The sequence below is a fragment of the Sinohyriopsis cumingii genome, chromosome 1 (genome assembly GCF_028554795.1).
Source record: "Sinohyriopsis cumingii isolate HCF-2022 chromosome 1, ASM2855479v2, whole genome shotgun sequence".
In the NCBI taxonomy this organism is placed as follows: Eukaryota; Metazoa; Mollusca; class Bivalvia; order Unionida; family Unionidae; genus Sinohyriopsis; species Sinohyriopsis cumingii.
Genome location: NC_142961.1, coordinates 71927992 through 71950608, shown reverse-complemented (window position 1 = coordinate 71950608; position 22617 = coordinate 71927992). Strand labels below are relative to the sequence as shown.

The 22617-nt window shown below is 34.0% G+C and overlaps 1 protein-coding gene across 1 annotated transcript in view; it reads left to right on the top strand.

Moving 5' to 3' along the window:
* The window catches only part of LOC149807102 (inositol hexakisphosphate kinase 1-like), a 63427-nt gene that overhangs the window by 7914 nt on the left and 32896 nt on the right, over positions 1–22617 (top strand). The window contains exon 2 of the mRNA XM_089961986.1: positions 8668–8910. Coding sequence (XP_089818112.1) covers positions 8712–8910 — 199 coding nt within the window. The 5' untranslated portion in view covers positions 8668–8711. The remainder of the gene's footprint in view (positions 1–8667; positions 8911–22617) is intronic.

Sequence of the window (22617 nt, the reverse complement as noted above, 5' to 3'; positions counted from 1 at the left end):
CAGATCTGGTTCCTTTGGGTCATCTCCATCTGCACACTCCCTAGTTTTTGCAAAGTATAAATAACTTATGTATATTTAATTTGCATTGTTTGATAGTTTGATTTCATTACATGCTATTATAATGTAACATTATATGTTGGACTTGTCCAGAATTGAGTTCGTTTTCTGCTGTACCTAATTGACTTTTCTATTTTATTCAGTAAACAACTAATACATATCTAAATCATTAACTGTGTGTATGGGTTTAAAGTAGAATTATTATTAATAGAAGTCAATATGTTTATTTGGGTCTAGGTCTAGGTTTTGGAATTTCACATAATCCAGGTTCTGGTTTCTAATAATAATTAACATTTTTAATTTTGTAAACATCAGGATCATTCTGGAGGTTATTTTTACTAGGTAATAGTTTTTTTTATTTAGAAAATCCTAATCGTGACCTTAGGTCAAGTGGAGATCTATGTAATCTGGTAACTGAGAGGATTTTTCATTCATGCTTTATGTTCTAGCACAGTCAAGTTGTATTATATGTTTTGTTCAGTATTATTTCAGCTGGAATCTATTTTCATAAAACAACTGAATTGAAGTGATTATTTTTTCTGGAAATACAAAAGTGCTCTGATAAAATTCTTGGACAGTGACATTCATTGGAATTTATAGTGAATTCAGACCTGGAATGGTATTACTGTGATTCAACAAAAGACTGTTGACACATTAACACCTTCAGCTTAGGATTTATTTTGGACTTCTACTGAATTTTATTCAGGACTTTAAATTATTAGGACTTCTGTCAGTAATTCTGGGATTATTTTGGGATTTAAATTCGAAATAACTTATTTTTTCTCATTTTTAACCTTGTATTCTAGGGAAGTAAATTATTTCTTGAATTTTACAAAGCTTGTTGCTTTTCACTCTTTTTTGTTTCTTATTTTTGAGAGCATAGACTCATAACACCACACACACATATTCTCTCAGCCTTGATTCCACCATGGCTAAAATTTCATCATCGTATGCATTGGCAGTAAATCAAGACAGATTCCAGAGGAAGCTGTTCATATTCAACAGCTTTTGAAGCAAATTGACACTGTGAATATTAGTTGGCTGTATAAATTCATAAACTGTCATGTTAGCTTGTTGACAAAGCTAGTTGCATATATGTATATATGGAACATGTCATATCAGTATACAAGAACCAATACCAGTAGGCTGGGTGCAGAGCATGATTGGAAACTGCAAGAGTTAAATTCATTTAAAATAATGAGCATTATATATTAGTGCAAGAAGAAGAATTATTATACCCAAATGTTAGTGGGGATTTTGTGATATTTCTATTAATCCATCCATCTGTCTCCCCTTTACCACACATCCTAAACTGTTGGTGGAAATTGTTTAAACTTTGAAACATTGTAGTTTTGTTACACATTGTTGAAGGGTTCAAGATAAGATAATAAAAAAATTAATTACTAAGATAATTTCAAATAATCTCCAATATATATATATACATGTATATATATATATATATATATATATATATATATATATATATATATATATATATATATAGTCAAAATTTGAAAGTATATCATTATGATACATGAGTTGCTGGTAGGAGTGGGGATGACTATTGAGGTGGGTTTGATGTTCATTTTTGTGGGGTTTAGTTCAGCACATTATAAGCTATGCATGGCAGCCAGTATATTTGGTGTAGAAAGACCCTTAGAAGAACCACCAAGCCATAGGAAGCTACAGATAAGCTTTCTCATGTGCCCACAGTGGTTAGTCCATAACTCAATCCCACATGGACAGAGATGTAAGGGCAAGTGACTTTGACCACTCGACCATCATGGAACCCATATTGGGGTGGAGGACAGACTATTATTTTGTCGTAAATAGGATGGAGATTTGCAGTGTCAAGTCATTTGGTTGCTTTGATATGTGTAAGTTGTGGAAAATGAGATGAAAAAATGATAGAAGCTAGTTACAAAGCATTTCCATTTTACTAATATTGATTATTGATGTGTGTTTGTCAGTATATGTATCTGCTGTCAATACTTTGGTTAGTGTCTGCATTTAGCTTCCTTTATTGGATATGTTTGCCTGCTGGGTACAGTAAATACTTGCTTAAAAGTCAAGTCAAACTGCAAAGAGCCATGGTCCTGATCTTCCATAGCATAATGCATTTGCAGACCAGGGTCTGTGTTGTTTCTTCTACTGATTGCTCCTAACAAACAACACAGACCCAGATCTGCCAGTGCATTATGCAGCAGTAGATCTGGGTCTGTGCAGTTTGTGCTTGGATTCATCTTATCAGTGAGTAAATATAGTAATGTAACTTGAACTGCATTATGAGTTGCAGAGTTCATTCTTGAATTCAGCCTGATGGAGCCATGGGCCCATTACAGTTTTCAAAAAGTGCCACCAAGAATTTGACATCAGCCACAACTTTTTCTTTATGACTCAAATGAAGATTAGTTAATAAATATACCCCAGAATTGTGTTTAAAATATTAATAATTCTTCCAGTATCAGAAATATAGAATAAGAATGAATCTAAGTTAAAAATGCTAGACTTCCATTTAAACAGTGATGTTCACTATAAACTGCCACACTGCAGACATCGTAGCGATATGACTGAAAGATTGTTAAAAGCTACGTTAAAAATCCTAATCACATGCACACACAAACAGTGATGTTAATCTTTACAGGCTGTAGAGTGTGTAATTGGTGTATCCAATGGAGTTCTCTATCTTTCCAATAAATTGTGCTAATAGTGAGCTCCGGATCCCATTTTATGATTTCTTTTATCTGAACAAACACAATCTATGGTGTGGTCAGGTAGGTTAAAGTGGATACTGGGGAATCCTTTTGAGTATGGATATCTCTAAAGCCTTTTTTATTCTCACTTGGAAATTCCCATTAGATTTGCCTACATATCATTTGTCACATAGATGGCAACTAAGTAGATGACATTTCATGTGGTATAATGTCCTCTTAATTTTGATTTATATTTGAGGTTAGTGAATGTACTTCTAAATATTTTAGATTTATCCATTTTTATGCAGAAGCAGCAATTAACGTCTCACAATCCACTACTTTGGGAATGTATTACTTGTCTGTCCTGGATGCTTGTTTGAGAACTTGGTTTTTATTAGTTGATTGATTAATTTAGAACCATTTCTCTGTGCAAGAATTTGTTGATTTTGAAATATCTCTGGAAGAATTAAATTGACAATTGGCCAGAGAAATCTAATTGCACATTGGAGAAGCTAAGTATCTTTGTCATATGTAAGGATACTAGTATCACACTGCTAGTTTGATATCCTTCTGAAATGGCTTCAGTTGTAATGAACACAATTATCCAGCTTGCTTTGGAACAAGCTTCTGTTAAGTCAGGTCTTTCATAGAAAAGGATGAGATTGGAGGCATATTTCTCAAAATCCTACTGTTTAGTTGATATTAGTCCAATGCATATTAGTTGAATATATGGATCTGACATTTTACACTGGTACGAATGGTAGGAAATATAATGTAAATAACAATGCTTCTCTATAGGTTTACAGTATATATCCAATGATATATTATTTTCATGAATAATTATAGTATCAAGGAATATGATTTTTTTCCTTTGAATATTCCATTGCAAACTTATAATGATATAGAAGCTGTTACAGAATTTGTTGATTTTATTTAATTCCAACTCAGAACCGGCCCATATCTTAAACATTTCATCTATAAACCGTAGAAAAATGAAAGGTTTCTATGATGCTGAATTAAGCATTTTCCATTCTAGATCACCCATAAAAAATATTGGAATAAAATGGTCTAGTTGGTTCCCATGATGGTTGTAACAATTAGCAGATAATAGGAGCCATCGAAGGTAAAATTATTACAATGTAATATGAATTTTAATAAAGCTAAAATACTCAGATTGGAGAGACAATACTTTGGTTTATTTAAAGCTAGAGTTCTGGCTATTGAAGTTAAACCTTCATGGCTAGGTATGTTAGTGTGGAGGGAATTGAAGTCCATTGTGACTAAAAAGAAATCATCAAATAAATTGTGGACAGCTTGAATTTTATTTATGAAATCTGTGATGTATGAAGATATAATTTTGACAACTGGTTTAATATGTTAGTCTATTAGACTACTGATTTTTTCACTGAATTGTTTCCGCTAGTAATTGGTCTTCCAGGAATTTTTCCCAGAGTATAGCTTTTATATATTTTTGAAAGCGAATATAATCTAGGAGTACAGATTTTGTCATTGATAAAGTTTAGAAAAGCCTTATCATCTAATTCTGCTTTGTCTTGAATTGGGGCCCCGAGTGGTCTAAAGCGCTCACCGTTACGGATCACTGCCATCTCACCTCTGTCTGCGTGGGTTCGAGTCTCCGATTTGGCCAATGTGGGTATGTGAGAAAGCTTGCCAGTAGCTTCTCGTGGGTCAGTGGTTCTTTCCGGGATTTTCACGGGTTCTTCCTCCACCATTAATACTGGCCGCCATGTATAGCCTATCGTGTGCTGAAAAATGGCGTTAAACCCTACAACAACAACAACAACTTTGTCTAAAATTTGTATTACACAATTTTTTTCCATATTGTGGATTATTTCCGAAAGGTCTTTCCTTACTTTGGTGTAATAATTCTTTTCATTTAATTGTCTTGGGGCTTTGTTGATGTAATCATCAGTGTTAATGATTACAATAGCGTACCCTTTATTGGCTTTTTAATAAATATATTTTTATTATTACATAGTTCTCTGAGGTCGTGGTTTTCATTTTTTTGTGATATATAGGCTGTATTTCCTTTTTTGTTGAAGTTCAATATTGATAATTTTACAGAAAGCTTCAATATATTCATGGAGGTTAGGTGGTATTCATGTGCTTTTTTGTCTGAGTCACTGAACAATTTTGTTTTCCAAAGAGTCAGTCTCATCATAGGTTTTTGGTGTGCGATGAAAGAAGTTTTCAGCTTAAATCGTCATAATATGCTTTCTAAGTCCTTATGAACTTTAACAATGTCAATTTCCCAAACAGGAGGGCTAAATGATAACCCTTGTTTAAGATTGTGATGTGTGAATTATTTAAGAGGAAAAAATAGAGAGATTTATGACAAAATAAGAAACCTAACGATGATTATCTTTATTACTAGAATTATTTTTAAATTTGATAGATTAGCAAACAGTCTCAAAGTTTTGATTTTCTAGCCAAATACTGGCTGAATGACAATTGTATCATTTGGTACCTGGTTGCATCATTTGAGCTTGCAGCTTAATATACTGGCAGACAGTAATAATAGGTCCTAACAATAGGAATATAAGGCACATGAACAAAATTGCAGCATCAGTTCCCAGGAGTGTATGAATCTCTTACTGTCAGGTGATTAGCTGATTAAATGAATCAACCTGTTCAATTCCCTCTGATGAGTTATAAAGTTATAAAGAAAACGAAATCGGTCAGGGGCTGGGGGTGACTAAGACCACTCCAGCGTATGGGAGGGAATGCCTCCATGTCCCACCAGGCATCATCTTCCTTAACAATGAATCTAAAGTATTCTTATAATCCACACTGAAAGTCTTACTAATGATGGGAATGAACTACAACTAATGTTGATATATCCAATATTAATCATTAACCATAGATGTGTTTCATTTGATGAAATACTGGTAAATTTGTCTCTTGTTTCTTGGTTGTGAGCAATAATTTGTATTAGTACTTAGTGTGACTGGGTACATTGATATATATATATATATATATAATTGCAACATTTCACTGTTCAGGAAGACTTTTCCCAACTGAACACTACTCACAGTACAACTAAAATCACTTTGCTGGCAGATAAAATATCTGATGTAACTACATGTATATGATCAGCACAGGCTGCATGCCTTTCAGTTGTAATGTTAACAGGTTATTAGTAACTCAAGCCTAAGAATTGTCTTTGATTTGCTTTAATACAGAGTGATTGCTGTAGTGCTTCTTCCTGGATCATAAGCCAGCTATTATCTTGCAGGTTTGTTAACCATTTATATAGGTATTTTTATTGTAAGAGTTTGACTGACTGTGGCATTCAGCAGATTCAACACAGATTGCATCATTACCAGTGTCCAGGGTCTTTCATGTTCAGGCATTTTGATAGATAATCTTGCAAACTTAAGCTCAAAAAGAAGGATCTATGTGAGTTAGCATTTCTTCATTTTGGATTGATGGTCATACATATAATGGATTCACTTGGTATGTAAAGTGATTGTAAATGATGTAGTATCTTTTAATCACACTGTCTTAACTGGACAACTCATGTCATATTGACATGCTTTTGATGCAGTATCTCTGAATCAGACTGTCATAATTAGGCAACTCAACAGGGCTGGTGGCCTAAGTGGTTAGAGCATCCAGCAAAGTTCTCAGACTTGATTGCTTGTAAAGACGTATAGCTTAAAATTAGGTACATCATAAAGACTATTGCAAGGGTCAGAAGAAAATAGAGTTACTATGATGTACTTTTCATGATCCAGTGTGTTTAGGCTTTAGCTGAATTTCTCAGATTGCCTTGCAAATCTGCCATTTGGGCTTACACACACTGGCTGATCTGTTTAACCATTCATTGAAATATTTATAAGGGCTAGAGCCCATATTCAAAAACTTGTTAACTTGAGTGCTCAAATTCAGAAATACTTTTGTTAAAGTTCCATTATTTTATAAATTGTTACAAAATAACCTACGATTTAAATATTTTACAGATGTGTACCTTGGATTGTTACTTTTAAATCATATTTAGTCTTGTATTTCAGTTAGTTGTACTCCAGCTTCTGTAGCGATGGGGAACATAGTATATTCAAACAAAGGTGTGTTTCCAGTCAGCAGACCCTCCATGTTTTTTGGTGCCAAACATAGCACTGTTTTTCCCCCAGTTAAAAAAAATAAAATAAAAAAATTCCTAAATTGGTTTGTGCATCAAAATTGAGCCAGTTTTGCCCAGTAATTGAAAATACTAGTACATTATATCTACTTATCTTAGTAGATAATGTTTTTATAAAAAAGACATATTCTAAAAAATTATGCATCTAATTGAGCCTGTGTAGCCCAGTACTTGAAGTGCTTAGTATATTATATATAGTAATCATTATAATAAATATGTTTAAAACAAACCCACATTACCTACCATAATTTTAAAACCAGTGCGATAGGAAACACATATTTTTTGGCCTAACCATATATGTCAATCTGTCTGGCACATATTCTCATTAGCACAAACAATTCTGCAGTTTTTAATCGATTGCCATGGAACTTTAAAAATATTATGATCATCACGCTGAAGATGCATTTGATGATGTGCATGTAGAAAACTCACTTTGTTCTTGCATATTTTAGCTATACTGATTATAATCCAGAATAGCTTATGAGACTGTCCATTGTCCTTCATCTGGCCTTCCTTTGGCACAGGTTTATTACCTATCCAAAGCTACTTGGAGGAGTACTACAAAACGTTATGCATCAAAAGGTCTGGTTGTCTAAGTGAAAATGGTCTGATTAGATACCCAGTATGGTTGCCATGACAGACTTGTTAAAAATAAATCTTATTGCTACTCCTACTGGTTGGCAATTCATATCAATATGGGGGCAGTTGGGTTAGAAATTATAAATTGATGAATGAAATGACTATGTTTTGTGCTTTTGTTATATCCTTGATGTTTTGGGGTTTTATAATCAGTAGAGGTTACAAAGGAAGGTGTGTGAAGGTGTGTGAATACAATGTTAATAAAAGGCCAAATATACTTGTCGTTTGGCTTGTTACACCTTTGGCTGTTTTTTTGTTTGTTTTTCTTGTTCCTTTTACAAGTAGAGGCGGAAGGAAATTTATGAGTTTACATCTGCTATTATGCAGAAGTTAAATTGATATCTGTTGCATCATCAGATAATTTAACTGTTCACCAATCAGGATGAAGACAATGCGTCAGCAAATATCAAATCAACATACCACAGAAAATAAAGGAATGAAAAAAGTTTGGCAGAAAGTATTGTCATATATCAGTGTACAGCGAGACCGCTTTTCATTACGAAACCAACAATACATTTTGCCATCATCAGGAAATGAGAATTAAATACAAGATCAGTTTATTTCCTGTTGAATCTTTAAAAAGGAGTATATTTCATATTTCTTATGTCATTTAAACAAAAGTATCCATTGGTTGTGATTATTTTGTTGTTGTTGTGGGGTTTAATGCCATTTTTCAGCACACAATAGGCTATGCATGGCGGCCAGTATTAATGGTGGGGGAAGAAACCGGGAAAACCCCAGGAAGAACCACCGACCCACGAGAAGTTACTGGCAAGCTTTCTCACATACCCACATAGGTCGAATCCTAGACTCAAACCCATGCAGACAGAGGTGAATTATTATTCGTAAGAATGAAATTCTGCTAATAAAGCTATGGTTTGCAGAATAACCTTGTTTTCAAAATCAAGGTATGTTACTCAGAGTAAATGGTTTCTATGTTACTTTACCATCAAAATTTCAATTAAAATTCACCATGTAATTGAATGCTCTTGGCTTCATGTACCTCAACCATACACTCTGTCTTATCTTCTTTCAATTGCAGATTTATTTGGGAAATTATTTTTTTATGTTGTGTATCTTGCCAATAAGTACATTTATTAGGATTTTTCTTTTCAGGCATACCCATTTAAGGTTTTAGACTGGATTCCAGTGTAGTCAATATGCCAGAGAGAATGGAAGAAGAATTCTCTCTAGACAGTGAACCAGTTCAGTTGCAGCCTTTCATTCATCAGGTTGGAGGACATACATGTGTTCTTCGATTCAACGAGACCACCCTATGCAAGCCCTTAATACCTCGAGAACTGTATTTTTATGAAACTGTCCCACAAGAACTTCAGGAATTTTTACCTGAGTATAGAGGTAATTTTTATTTTCTTAGGAGCTCTTGTACATTTTGAATGTTGTTAAGTCTTTTCAGAGAGCATCCTTGGGCCCCAAAATGGAAATGGTCACTTCTCCTACCAGGTAGAAAAAGGAGAATTGAATGATAATCTGCTTCCAGATAAGATCTAAGTTTTTAACTCTACTGGTTGTATGGCAGGATAACTTATGGGATGGTCTTTTGTGATCCATTGTCAGTTCATTGCCTGTTGTCTGTTAGCACAAGTTTGTTATCACTGATCCTCCTGAACCAATTGGAGAGTTGACATGAAACTTTACACACACATTGATCCTATGGGGTGTAGTTAGTCCTAGTGAAATAAGTGCTGCTTGCATATCCATTATGGCCATCATAGTGGCCATCTTGAAAATAATGTTACTGCTACTCCTTCTATAAGGAAAATCATATTGGCATGCAATTTACACGAGATAGCTTCAAAAGATATCTTGCTGGTCATAATGGTGCCAATCTAATACCCAATATGGCTGCCTCAGTGGCCATCTTGAAATTTTTTATCACTCCTTCTCTGGAATGGACAGTCATATCAACATGTGGTTTTCACTAAAAGACTTGATGGTGATTAGTTTATCCTAAATGAAAATGGTCCTGGTTTAATGTCCAATATGGCCACCAAAAATGGCCATCTTGAAAATCTTATCATTGCTGATCCTGAACAGAAAGTCATTGCAATGGGTTTTTTACCAAAGACTTTTTGCAATGTCTAGTTGGTCTTCAATTAAAATGGTTCCAATCTTACAATCTGTCACAGTGGCCATCTTGAAAATCATCTTGCTCCTCCTGAATGGTGTAATGTTGCTGTGGGGTTTTCGCCTGATGCAGAGTTGGTCTAAAATGAAACGTGTTAATGAGATGTCCAGTGTGGCCACCACATCTGCTTGTTGAAAGTATTATCACTGCTTCTGTGAATGGATGGTCATATCAACATGGTTTTATTTCTAAACAATTTAGTATGATGTCTGGTAAGTCCTAATGGTGTCATTCAATTGTTCAGGATGCCTGTCACAGTGGTAGTCTTGAAAATTTCGTCATCTTGAATGATTGATCTTCTGAATGAATGGTCATCTCAGATTGGAATTTTCTCTGAAAAACTTATTGTGATGTCTAGCTGGTCATCAGTGACAGTGGTGCTGATCTGACTGCTAGTACGACTGGCACAATACCTTTGTTGAAAATCTTGTTATGACTGCTTCTCTTAGATTGCTTGTCATGTCAACATTGTGCTTTGAGCAAAGGACTTTTGTCAAGTTGGTACTAAATAGAAATGGTGCCAATCTCGTATTGAATGTGGCAATCATGGCATCCATCTTTAAAATCTTATTATTAATCCTCAAACTAGAAAGTCTTATCAGCATCTTATTATGCCTTGTTTGTCCTAAACGAAAATGGTGCCAAGCTGACATCCAATATGGCCATACCAGCAGCTAATTGAAATTTTGTAGTAGCTTTACAGTATCAGTGGTTTCAACAGCTGGCTGTTAAAATGAAGAAATTGACATGTTTTGAATTCCTGGAAATTCTTTCATCCAGTAGGTTGTCAGTCCTTCACTGATATACTGAGGGTGCATAATTGTGATTCACACAAAATTTATATCAATTTGCACATTTGGAAAGTGGTGATGCACAAGAACTCCTGCAAATTAGTTTGGAGTCGCATATATTAATATATACCCTGTGTAGCAGTATACAAATTTTATTTCTATTATGATAAAATGAACAAATAAGGATCTAAAATTAAATTCAAAAGTAAGGATATTTTTTTCATTACCATACCTCTTCATTTCCAAAGTCTGCAGATGTATGTTAATACTAAAGGATACTTGGATATCCCACTAATTGTTTATAAGCCAAAACATGTGTATCCTAGATGGGTTCTGTACTTGATAACCATTCCTTTAATATGCACATGCACAAACTTTGGTCTGTTTCTTTAAAGTGACCTCAACCTTGGTGGGATGTAAAATTACTGATGTTTTTCAACATAAGTTAGTGGTGGCAGGAATGTTGTAAGTGGACTTCTGGTCATTGTTGAAAAGTGAATGGGAGAATGAAGAAAGAAGTGAAGTTTCTTGTGAAATGGAGTACAATATTTCAACAACCATGTCAGATGTGAAGTTAGATGTACCACCCAAAAAGAAATCAAAATGTGCAGCAAAGTTTCAGAATTCTTTATTGTATTGTATGAGTAAAAATGGTTACCATGCAACTCTAAGACATGAAGTATGTACTGTGATATTCTGAAAAGTTCTGGGAAAAGTACCCCTTTTATATCAGAGATTGGCCGTTTGAATTCTAGGACGTTAACTCTTACACAACAGTCACTTGATCATATGCAGGCACTAAAGGCTAATGTGCTCAAGTCTGACTTCAAAGACACTGCCAGCCTGCCACCAATGTTTTAAAAAGTGAAAAATCAAGTGCAGTTGTATGTGCAATGAGGACAGCATATTTTACTGCTTTGAAAACATTCCTATTTCAAAGTACACTTCTCTGTTATTGAAATTGCAGTGAGAAAATGGTGTGATGCACTTTGGTTTCTCAAAGTTGGTAATAATGCCACCTATGAGTTATGAAGGTCTGGAGAAGAATTTGTACAAGTGTGTGCTGAGGTTATACAGGCTGACATATACGAAAAAAAAAGAAAGTGAGACTTTGGGAGAGTGCCTGTTGGTGATAAATCTTATCTTTGGAACAGAAATATCCAAGAGACAGTACCTTTGATCTGTGGAAAATAATAAATAATAATGTAAAGAACAATTTCCCAACTTTTTTAAACTGGCTAAGCTAACTGTGCTTAAACTCCTTCAGATGAGAATCGGATGTACTGCACCATATGCAACCAGGGACGATTCTGCTTTAAATTTGGAGAAAGATAGGAAATTAAATATCACCAGAGCTGTAGTGATGCGTACATTAACAAACCTGACTCTCCCTTTCGTCACTGATAACATAACGACAAGGATCATCAATACTCAGATGAGACTTTGACTTTTTATTATTACAGATTTGTACTCAATTCATTGGATGTGATGTCATGTTTATACCACACAAGATTAGAAATAACAGAAAAACCTATGCTCCACTTTATTCATGAAATTTAGCTAGGTTAGCTTATTTTAATTCCAGTATTGTTAAGGATTAGTCAACAAGCCAAGTTTATTCTGAGCTCTCTCATTAACAGCATTGTTATAATGTGTCATTCTTTAACAGCTGTGGGTGTTTTTCTCTGAGATTTTCTTGATTTGGTCATTGATTTCATTTTGTTTGAATTAAAATTGACTAACCATTGATTTGCTCATAAATTAATTTTAAGTAGTTTTTTTCTTCAAAAAATAAAAGGAGCCAGCATTGGGTCCTCAACAATAATTGACAACGATGTATCATCAACAAACAATCATATAGTGAATATCAGTGACTATATCATATACTGTAAATTAAATTTAACATCAGTCCAAGTATCAGTGACAATATCATATAATGTAAATTAAATTTAACATTGCTCCAAGTATCAGTGACAATATCATATACTGTAAATTAAATTTAACATTGGTCCAAGTATGAGTGATAATATCATATACTGTAAATTAAATTTAACATTGGTCCAAGTATCAGTGGCAATATCATATAATGTAAATTAAATTTAACATCGGTTCAAGTATAGACATGTTGGCCTGAAGTGCAGCCTTCTATTACTACTTCTTGCATCCTGTTTGAGAGGTAATTTTCAAACCAAGAGTTTGTCACCAATTCCAATAATACTTAGTTTCTTTTCCTTTACCAGTCCCCTTACAGAAAGTATTGTACATATCCACACAGTTATAAAGGAGCCGAGTCTTTTGGAGTAAAGCCAGATTGAAGATAACTAATTAGGTTATTGGGTGTAAGAACATTGTGCAAGCATTTCAAGACATGTTTTTAAAATGTTTTGCCCAAGCATAGCAGTGAAGTCGATCTGTAATTTGAAACATTTTCGTCTCCTTTTTTTATGAATAGTAGTAATTTATCCACTTTCCATGCTATTGATTGTAGAGAATTGTTGAACATTTCTGATAAATACCATGTTTAATGTGAGTGCCTTCTTTGAGTAACCTACAGTGGATCTTATCAGGACCCAGCAGCCTGACTGACAAGATTCGAATCACGCTAGTGTGATTATTGATATGACCAATGTCAGGATGAGGTAAATAAGGCAGGGTAGTGGAGGTGTCATCTACTAAGGTGTCATCTACTAAGATATGTCAGAAAAATCTTAAATAAACATATGAAATATAACTAAATTCTGCTGAGCATTACACATACAGTTGAGCTATATGATGATATATGCCACATAAAAAATACACCAGCACACAAAAGCAACTTGTTTTGTGTAATATAGACATTGAGTGATGTTATGATGTTAACATGGATTATGTTGTAGTGGACAGTACTTGCTGAACAAGTGCTGAGCATTTAAAAAGTGCAGATACTGGATATGTTGAAGGTTATGTATAAGGTCAGGTGTAAGTAGTTGTTCATTTTCTAAGCCAGTCTTGCTAGGATGCTTTGACTACACATGAACAAACATACATGCATACAAAAACATCATACACATTTTTACGGATATTATATATTAGTTTATAATAGTTTTGTTGATGACGTTTATATTTTTTATTTCTTTAAATTCAGTAGCTGTTTTGTGTTGCAGTAAAAGTACATGGACAATATGTGTAGAATGTCCATCATAAATCAAGGCATATTACCAAGGTCAAGGCAGCAACTATTTCTGTCAAGTATGCCACACATTAATTTAATGGAGGTCATGAAAACATTACATGATACTAGGAGTGCATTTGTACTGTAGAGACATAATACATGACCTTGTTGACTGACTCAATAATGTGAGAAGGTCAGACCATGACTTTGTTAAGTGTTTCACAATTTAAAGTTTTAAATGTTTGAGAATCTTTTTAGTGATAACATTTTGTTGATTTTGATGAGCACATAGACTGTAAATACACACCATTTCATTCTTCAGTTCATATGCCAGTTTTGTAAGAAAGAGAGGAAATAGTGATTTATTTATAATTGTTTTGTTGGACTGGCAGCATGGAAAATATTTATTCTAAACAGACAGTACTTTTATGGATTAGATGAAATTATTCAAGAGCTTGAACATTGAAATAATTTGTTCAGATTATGTGAAACATTCAAGAATTTTTTTTATATTCTATTTCCATGGAATTTACATTGAAGTAAAACCTTTTGGATTTAGAACTGTGATTATTCCATGGTGCTTGCATGTTAGTACATAAGCACATTAGAACCATAATTTGGAATACCATTGGATAGTTTACAAATTAATGTGAAATTGATAGCATAATTTAAAATAATATTCTAGGAATTCATACGCTGTAAGTTATTTTTAAGTTTTCACTTTGTCTGATTTTATATTTTAGTGAAATTTATTTGTTTTTATATTTTCGTGAAATTTATATTTTGGAAAATTGAATGTTTGTTGGGTTTTACCTTGTCTCTTTAAAAGTTTAAGCCTAAAGATTTAACAACACGTACATACATATTTACATCCATAAATACACATACTACTAACACTGTTACAGTTGAAAGGCAGTGACAGATACAGCATATCACAGTGGCATCATTGTGATACATCATTTTGACATAGTAATGGCTAGGTCAGTGCCGTTCAGCCCGTGGGCTGATTTTAAATGGCCTACCTGAACTCGAGCAGCAATATAGTCAATGCTTTTAAGTTTTCTGCTGCAGCCCTCGGCTTCAAGAAAAACATTTTTCAATGGCCCATGGTGTCAAAAAGGTTGAACAGCACTGGGCTAGATTAATAAATAATGCTCTCTTGTGGCTGACATAGTACACAAGTTTAATGGTTACTGTATCTTTTAGTATCTTGGTTTTTGACCAGTCATAAATGGAGCATATATTAAATATAAATCAAGCTTAGTAGTCGTGGTTCTTTAGTCACATGTAGAGAAAATCCTGTCTTGTATAGACAGTACTATTAATGCATTATCAAAATGTCATTAGCAAGTGACACCAATTTTTCAAGAGTTTTAAAAACTGGCATTATATATTTTGACCAGACTTGACCTTTGAAATTTGTACTCATGATTCAGAATTGCCATTCACGATAACCATTGTTACTCAAAGAATTCTCTTCAAAAGTCTAATAATTGTTTCAAAAGTGAAATGTAACATTTATGCCAATAAAAAAATGACTGGTTCAGAAGTCAATCGACAGATTATTTGTAAATATTATTTTGTAATATATGTATATTGTAATTATTTGTCTGAAATCCTGGTTCTGTCACATGTATGCATTCTCACCATATGCCCACCCACCCCATGTGAAAGATAAAAAGAAGCTTTCATACAGAACATTTGTCCATCATATTGGAGTATTATATATAGTATATACAAATGGTGCTCATGTCCATCTATTTGAGGGTATTATATGTAGCATATTCAAACAGTGCTCATTTTCATGAGATTGGAATATTTTGCATAGCATATACAAACAGTAGTCATGTCCATTATTTTGAAGGTATTATATGTAGCATATACAGTGCTCATTTTCATTATATTGGGGTATTTTACATAGCATATACAAACAGTACTCAGACAAATGTCCATCAGATTGAGGGTATTATATGTAGCATATACAAATAGTGCTCATATCCATTAGATTGGGGTATTGTACATAGTATATGCCAACAGTGCTCATATCCATTAGATTGGGGTATTGTACATAGTATATAAAACCAGTGCTCATATCCATCAGATTGGGGTATTGTACATAGCATATACAAACAATACTCATGTCCATCAGATTGGGGTATTGTACATAGTATTTACAAACAGTACTCATGTCCATCAGATTGGGTTATTATACATATTATATACAGACAGTGCTCATGTCCATCAGATTACGGTATTGTACATATTAGATACAGACAGTGCTCATGTCCATCTGATTGAGTTATTGTTCATAGCATATACAAACAGTGCTCATATCCATCAGATTGGGGTATTGTACATGGCATATACAAACAGTACTCATATCCATTAGATTGGGGTATTGTACATAGTATATACAGACAGTGCTCATGTCCATCAGATTGGGTTATTGTACTGAGCATATACAAACAGTGCTCATGCCTGTCATATTGGGTTATTGTACATAGCATATACAAACAGTGCTCATATCCATCAGATTGGGATATTGTACATGGCATATACAAACAGTGCTCATATCCATTAGATTGGGGTATTGTACATAGTATATACAGACAGTGCTCATGTCCATCAGATTGGGTTATTGTACTAAGCATATACAAACAGTGCTCATGCCTATCATATTGGGTTATTGTACATAGCATATACAAACAGTACTCATGCCCATTAGATTGGGGTATTGTACTAAGCATATACAAACAGTGCTCATGTCCATCAGATTGGGGTATTGTACATAGTATATACGGATAGTGCTCATGTCCATCAGATTGGGTTATAGTACATAGCATATACAAACAGTACTCATATCCATCAGATTGGGGTATTGTACATAGCATATACAAACAGTACTCATGTCCGTTAGATTGGGTTATTGTACATAGCATATACAAACTGTACACATGTCCGTCAAATTGGGGTATTGTACATAGCATATACAAACAGTACTCATATCCTTCAGATTGGCATATTGTACATAGCATATATAAACAGTACTCGTGTCCATCAGATTGGGGTATTGTACATAGCATATACAAACAGTATTCATGTCCATCAGATTGGGGTATTGTACATAGCATATTCAAATAGTTCTTATGTCCATTAGATTGGGGTATTGTACATAGCATATACAAACAGTACTCCTGTCCATCAGATTGGGGTATTATATGTAGCATATACAAACAGTGTTCATGTCCATCAGTATGGGGTATTGTACATAGCATATACAGTGTTCATATCCATCACATTGGGGTATTTTACACAGGATATACAAACAGTACTCATGCCCTTCAGATTGGGGTATTGTACATATCGTATACAAACCATACTCATATCAGTCACATTGGGTATTGTACATAGCATACAAACAGTACTCATGTCCATCAGATTGGGGTATTGTACATAGTATATACAGTGTTCATATCCATCAGATTGAGGTATTTTACATAGCATATACAGACAGTGCTTATGTCCATCGGATTTTGTATTATGCAGAGCATATACAAAAAAAAAACAATTTTTTTTAGTAGTATAGAAAAGTTTTTAAAAAATCAGTTTGCACAAATGCATTTAGATTATATGATTATGAATAAAAACAGATAGTCATAATACTTACTAGATCTGTATTAAATATCACAATTTTTTTAGATAAATATCAGACCAATAAAGTGGCCTAGTGGTTAGAGAATCCTCCATGGATGCAAGAGGTCATAGGTTCAAACCCCAGCCGAGTCATACCCAAGAATTACAAATTGTTATTAGCAGCTGTCTCACTAGGTGCTCAGCATTAAGAGGTTAATGTTAGGACTGATAGGCCAGGTGTCAGGATAACATGACTGGGCTAGACATCACTATAAACTGCTATACTGTAGACATCATAGCGATGTCACGGAAAAATTCTTAAAGCTAGGTTAAAAATCCAGATCACACATCAGTATAAAAATATATTCTGGTATCCATAGAACTGTAATACTTAAAAGGTCACTGTCCACCTATATTGTACAAACGTGTGATATTATTATAGTTATAAACAAAATGCATTGGTTATGTATGCACACCACAAAAATGTTTAATTAGACTTAAAACTCCACTTTTTAAATGAAAACATTATTTGGCAGTCTCCGTAAACAATCACTAGTTTCCGCATGCCAGAACCAGATATGACATACATGTATCCCCTTCTATTAAATCTAGCCATTCAAGTGTTTAATTTCCCCACGTAAATGTCTATGTGATATATCGTACGATCGTGCTTTTGTACAGCAAATATGGTGCACTGTGTTGCATACAGATGTAACCTAAAGAGTGATGATGGGAAAAAGGGTTCTTTCTTTTTCCAAAAAACCATGTTTACCAGAAAAAAGTGGATTTAATCTGGGGGATTGAATAAGGGAGGGATGGGAAAGTTGTATAATTTACGCTGGATTATAGTGAATTTGGCCCAAAGACAATTGGGTCAAACTCGAAAGGAAATTTGGCCAAACTTAGCAATAGTTTGTAAGTTCTTTTTCTAAAAACAAACAAGTAGATGCTATGTAAGATAGGTTTTAGGAAAAAAAACTTTAAATTTAATCAAACTATTTTGATGTTCTTTGAAAGAAAATAATCATACTTCGTAACGTATATATTTATGAGAGAAAACACAAACTGACATTATCTTGTTTGTTCCAATTAAACTATATACATTTTTTATGCTAAAAAATATATGCATCTGCTTGACGACATTCTCAATTTAAGTCTTCCGGTCAAATTATCAATAATCATTTATAAAACAATACTAAACAGATGATATTCTACATAATACATACCCATTTTGCTAAGGGTAGTGTACATAAGATATTATAACAAACATACTTAATTTCAGGCTTCACGTTATAACACTGCTGCATACAATGCACACTCGATTACACAGAGAGTTTTTGTTGTTGTAGGGTTTAACGCCATTTTTGCAGCACACGATAGGCTATAGATGGCGGCCAGTATTAATGGTGGAGGAAGAACCCGGGAAAACCCCGGAAAGAACCACCGACCCACGAGAAGCTACTGGCAAGCTTTCTCACATACCCACATTAGCCGAATCCGAGACTCAAACCCACGCAGACAGAGGTGAGACGGCAGTGATCCATAACAGAGAGCGCTTTAGACCACTCGGCCCCCCCACCCACATGAGATAGAGAATAATGTTGAATATTTTGTCAGTATTTAGTTGCTGCAATATGAAGCTCTTACCAATTAATTTTATTGTATTCTGTACAAATTAGAAAGAAAATAATTTTATGTTGAATTTGTGCCCACCCACCCCATGGTACAAAAGAAATTGATAAACATACACTTGTTTGAAAATAAAATGAAAGAAATTAACCTTGCGTTGTTATCATATATTCGTTCTTTTTTCATCATGCAAAAATTATTTAAAAACTATATATCCATGAACTCCGTATATGTAGCAGATACCAGCTTGCGTATGCATCTTTAGTGTGTATCGCTCATGTCAAATAACAAAATCGCAAATGAGATGAAAATATCTCCTGATTGCTTGAAGGCACCTGCCATTTACGCATGATAAGTTACTTATTGCAAACTGAGCCAGGTTGTATTGTATCCCGGTTAACTATGAGACGGTATCTCACAAATAAAAAATCACTATTTTAAAATACATTCAATGTGAGTGCAAATGATAATCTTTTTGGTAGCATGGGTATTATTAAAGCAAGTTATTATTGTGTATACTGTTTGCCCTGCAAACATCAATTATGATTATTATGGCAAACAAATAGAAGCCCGGGTGATAAACACAACTGGCAAGGAGCAATAAACTCATTGTTTAACTTACCGACAGGATATCAGATACATAGGTTATTTTATTGCAAAGCAAACCAACCTCGGAAACTGACTTTGGTATCTTTTTAGTGTGCCGATATTTTCTTATGAAGTTGGCCGACAAAAAGAAGTCAAGTTTGGTTCCTTTCGGATTCTTTAAGTTTGTCAATTTCTTTTTTTTCATTTTTCATTAAAGTCGGCCAACATTGGGAAGCCAGCATTGATTCTTTTTACCTGTATTAATGGGAATTTGCTAAATAAATTGAAACAATGGAATATTTTTTAAAGTGACACAATCTAGTGTGTCATGCATGCATACCAATATAAGGCTGAACAGTAAATTAGTTTACATTAGTTTCATCTTAGTATTCCCTATCCATAGTTTATAGTGTTTTATTTTTCAACAAGAAGCATGTACTTCGTCTTGTAGGGATAAATGTACATCATTTCCGGATGGCGTCCTCTATAGGTGGTAAATCGTAACTAAGGGGAAGTAACTGCATTTTATACTTCTATTTCGAGTAATTAAATTATTTCTTCTTTACACTTGATAATTGTTTTGTTCTTTTTGTGTGAGTAGAACTATGTAATGCAAATTTGATGTCAAAAGGAAAATGTTGGAGCATGGCCGATGACCTAATACTTAACCTAGTCCCCGTAATCCAAGAAGAGATAATGCACAACATATGGGAACTATTCCAGTTAAGATGTTAGAAGTGTCAGATTTTCAGGTATAGCTATACCTAAAGTTTGGAGAACATAAAAGTGATGATGAAAACTGATACATACACTGCTGTCGGGCATTTCTGCGCACCTAAGGTTTTCGTTTCCAATATTGAAGCAAAATGCATACAGAATTCGAGCGATTGACAAAAATAAAATACAGCAATGCTTACTATTTGAAAAGATGCAATGGTCACCAGAATATTCTGTTCAAAAAAATATTAATTTTGGACACAGAGGATACCACCCCCGTTTTCCTTACTTGCGATATGTTGGCCTATTCTGCACATAGCTTTGAAAAGATGTCATGTTTATCCATTTGGGCTACAGAAATGAAATATATTACTTTGGACTATTTCTGTCAGCAGTTCAGTCAAATAATTAATTCAGGTTTATAGCTAGTTTTACAAAATCCAACGTAAAAATGCCAATAAATGGCAAGAGGTATTAAGCAAACTAAACTGATCTTGTAAAAAAGTTAGTAAAGTTCAACATTTTATAAAAAAATAAGCTATTACGTGGAAGAGAAACAACAGTGAATAGGATGCAATGTGATTATAACATCTTGATGGGGAAAAATTACTACAGAATTTAGAAACAGACTATGTGCCGTGGAATTTGTTGATAATTTATGTTTTAGCGACAAGTAGACACGTTGGGTAGCAGACGATTTTATACATGTGGGACAACTTCTTGCAAAATTGGAAACTTGGATTAAAATGCAGTTTTGTTTTAAAGTACACATTTCCATCTTTTATATAATGTATTTATTTGTATGATTCTAAAAGATGCATAGTAAATCAAATTTGCTGGGTTACCGGTTCAAGAAGGTCATGGAGTGGGTCTTCACGTTGCCATTTAGAAATCACATTTTTATGTGTATTTCAAGTCTATATTTGGGATATTTTTGTACACTTTATGAATATCACTTTTCTTAATTAATGTGCGATTGTTCTTTCTGGATACAAAATGGATTTTTGACCCAAAATAGCACGTGATACAATGTTTACAGAAATGACATATCGTTGTGCAGAATTACCTGACACGCAGAATTGGCCAACATTTCAGAATTTGATTACATAGTGGGGACATGAGCTTGAAAACAATCAGCTTAAAACGTGTCAAAGAATTTGGCCTAGGTCTTTTACTTATGGGGAAGCCGCCCCAAAGTTTCAACCCATATTTTTGTGTGTATAATGCACACCAGTGTATTACCCTGTTTTTTGATCCAGCACGAGGTGAAACACTTTGTTTTTATGTGTAACACTTATATAATGTACTGCATTTCAGGATCTTGATTGCACTCCATTTTATTGTGAAACTACATTCCACCATTTAGGAGAGTGCACTGATTATTTGGTACATGAATCTGATTGGTTTGCAATGAAACAGTTCTTTGTTTAAACATATTTTATTTATAAATTTGTTGTTGTTGTTGTAGAGTTTAACGCCATTTTCCAGCACACGATAGGCTATACATGGCGGCCAGTATTAATGGTGGAGGAAGAATCCGGGAAATTCCCGGAAAGAACCACCGACCCTCGAGAAGCTACTGGCAAGCTTTCTCACATACCCACTATAAGTGTAATTTAGAATGTAAAGGAATAGAACAAAAGCCAGTGGCTTTACATTGTTCTTTTCCTTTTGTTATACAAAAATTGTAAATATATATGAATATATGGCAGATGTATTCAGTTTTAATGACAGAAAATTAAATTGTTAATAGTTAAAGTGAAGAGTCTTTTGCTTAAACATTAGCATTTATCCAAGGTATATAAAACTGGAGGATGAACAAGGGATTAGGTCAAAGATAAGGATAAAGAAAAGAAAGAAGTTATAAATGTTTAGAAAGTTGAGAAAATAGGGAGAAAAGAAAAGGGAGGGACAAAAACAAATAAATGAAAAGGAATAATTGGCAAGATTAAAAGTTAACACTGCACACTGCTTCCTTCTATATCAAGTCATTGCAGGGCAATGGCAAATCATTTGGAAAAATTGGGAAAGTTACTGTTCGCAGTTGTTGTGCATGCAGAATAGTAACGTGCACTTACATAAATCAATTTGACTTCCAATGAATTTATGAACAGCATAGAAAATATGAATGTGATTTGTTCCAAGTTGGGCACATTTGAAATTTCCAATTTCCATCTACCCCAATAAGTGTCTGGGAAAAGTTATAGAGAGAGAGAGACAGACAGACAGACAGACAGAGACAGACACAGAGAGAGACAGACAGACAGACAATTTGTACTTAAATTTTGCCCAGACAATGTGTGCTTAAATTTTGTCCATGATTAACATGTAGAATTATTGCCTACCTGATTTGTGTGATCCCTATTAAGTAAACAAAATCTTTACTTGAATTTGAGTTCAAGACCTGA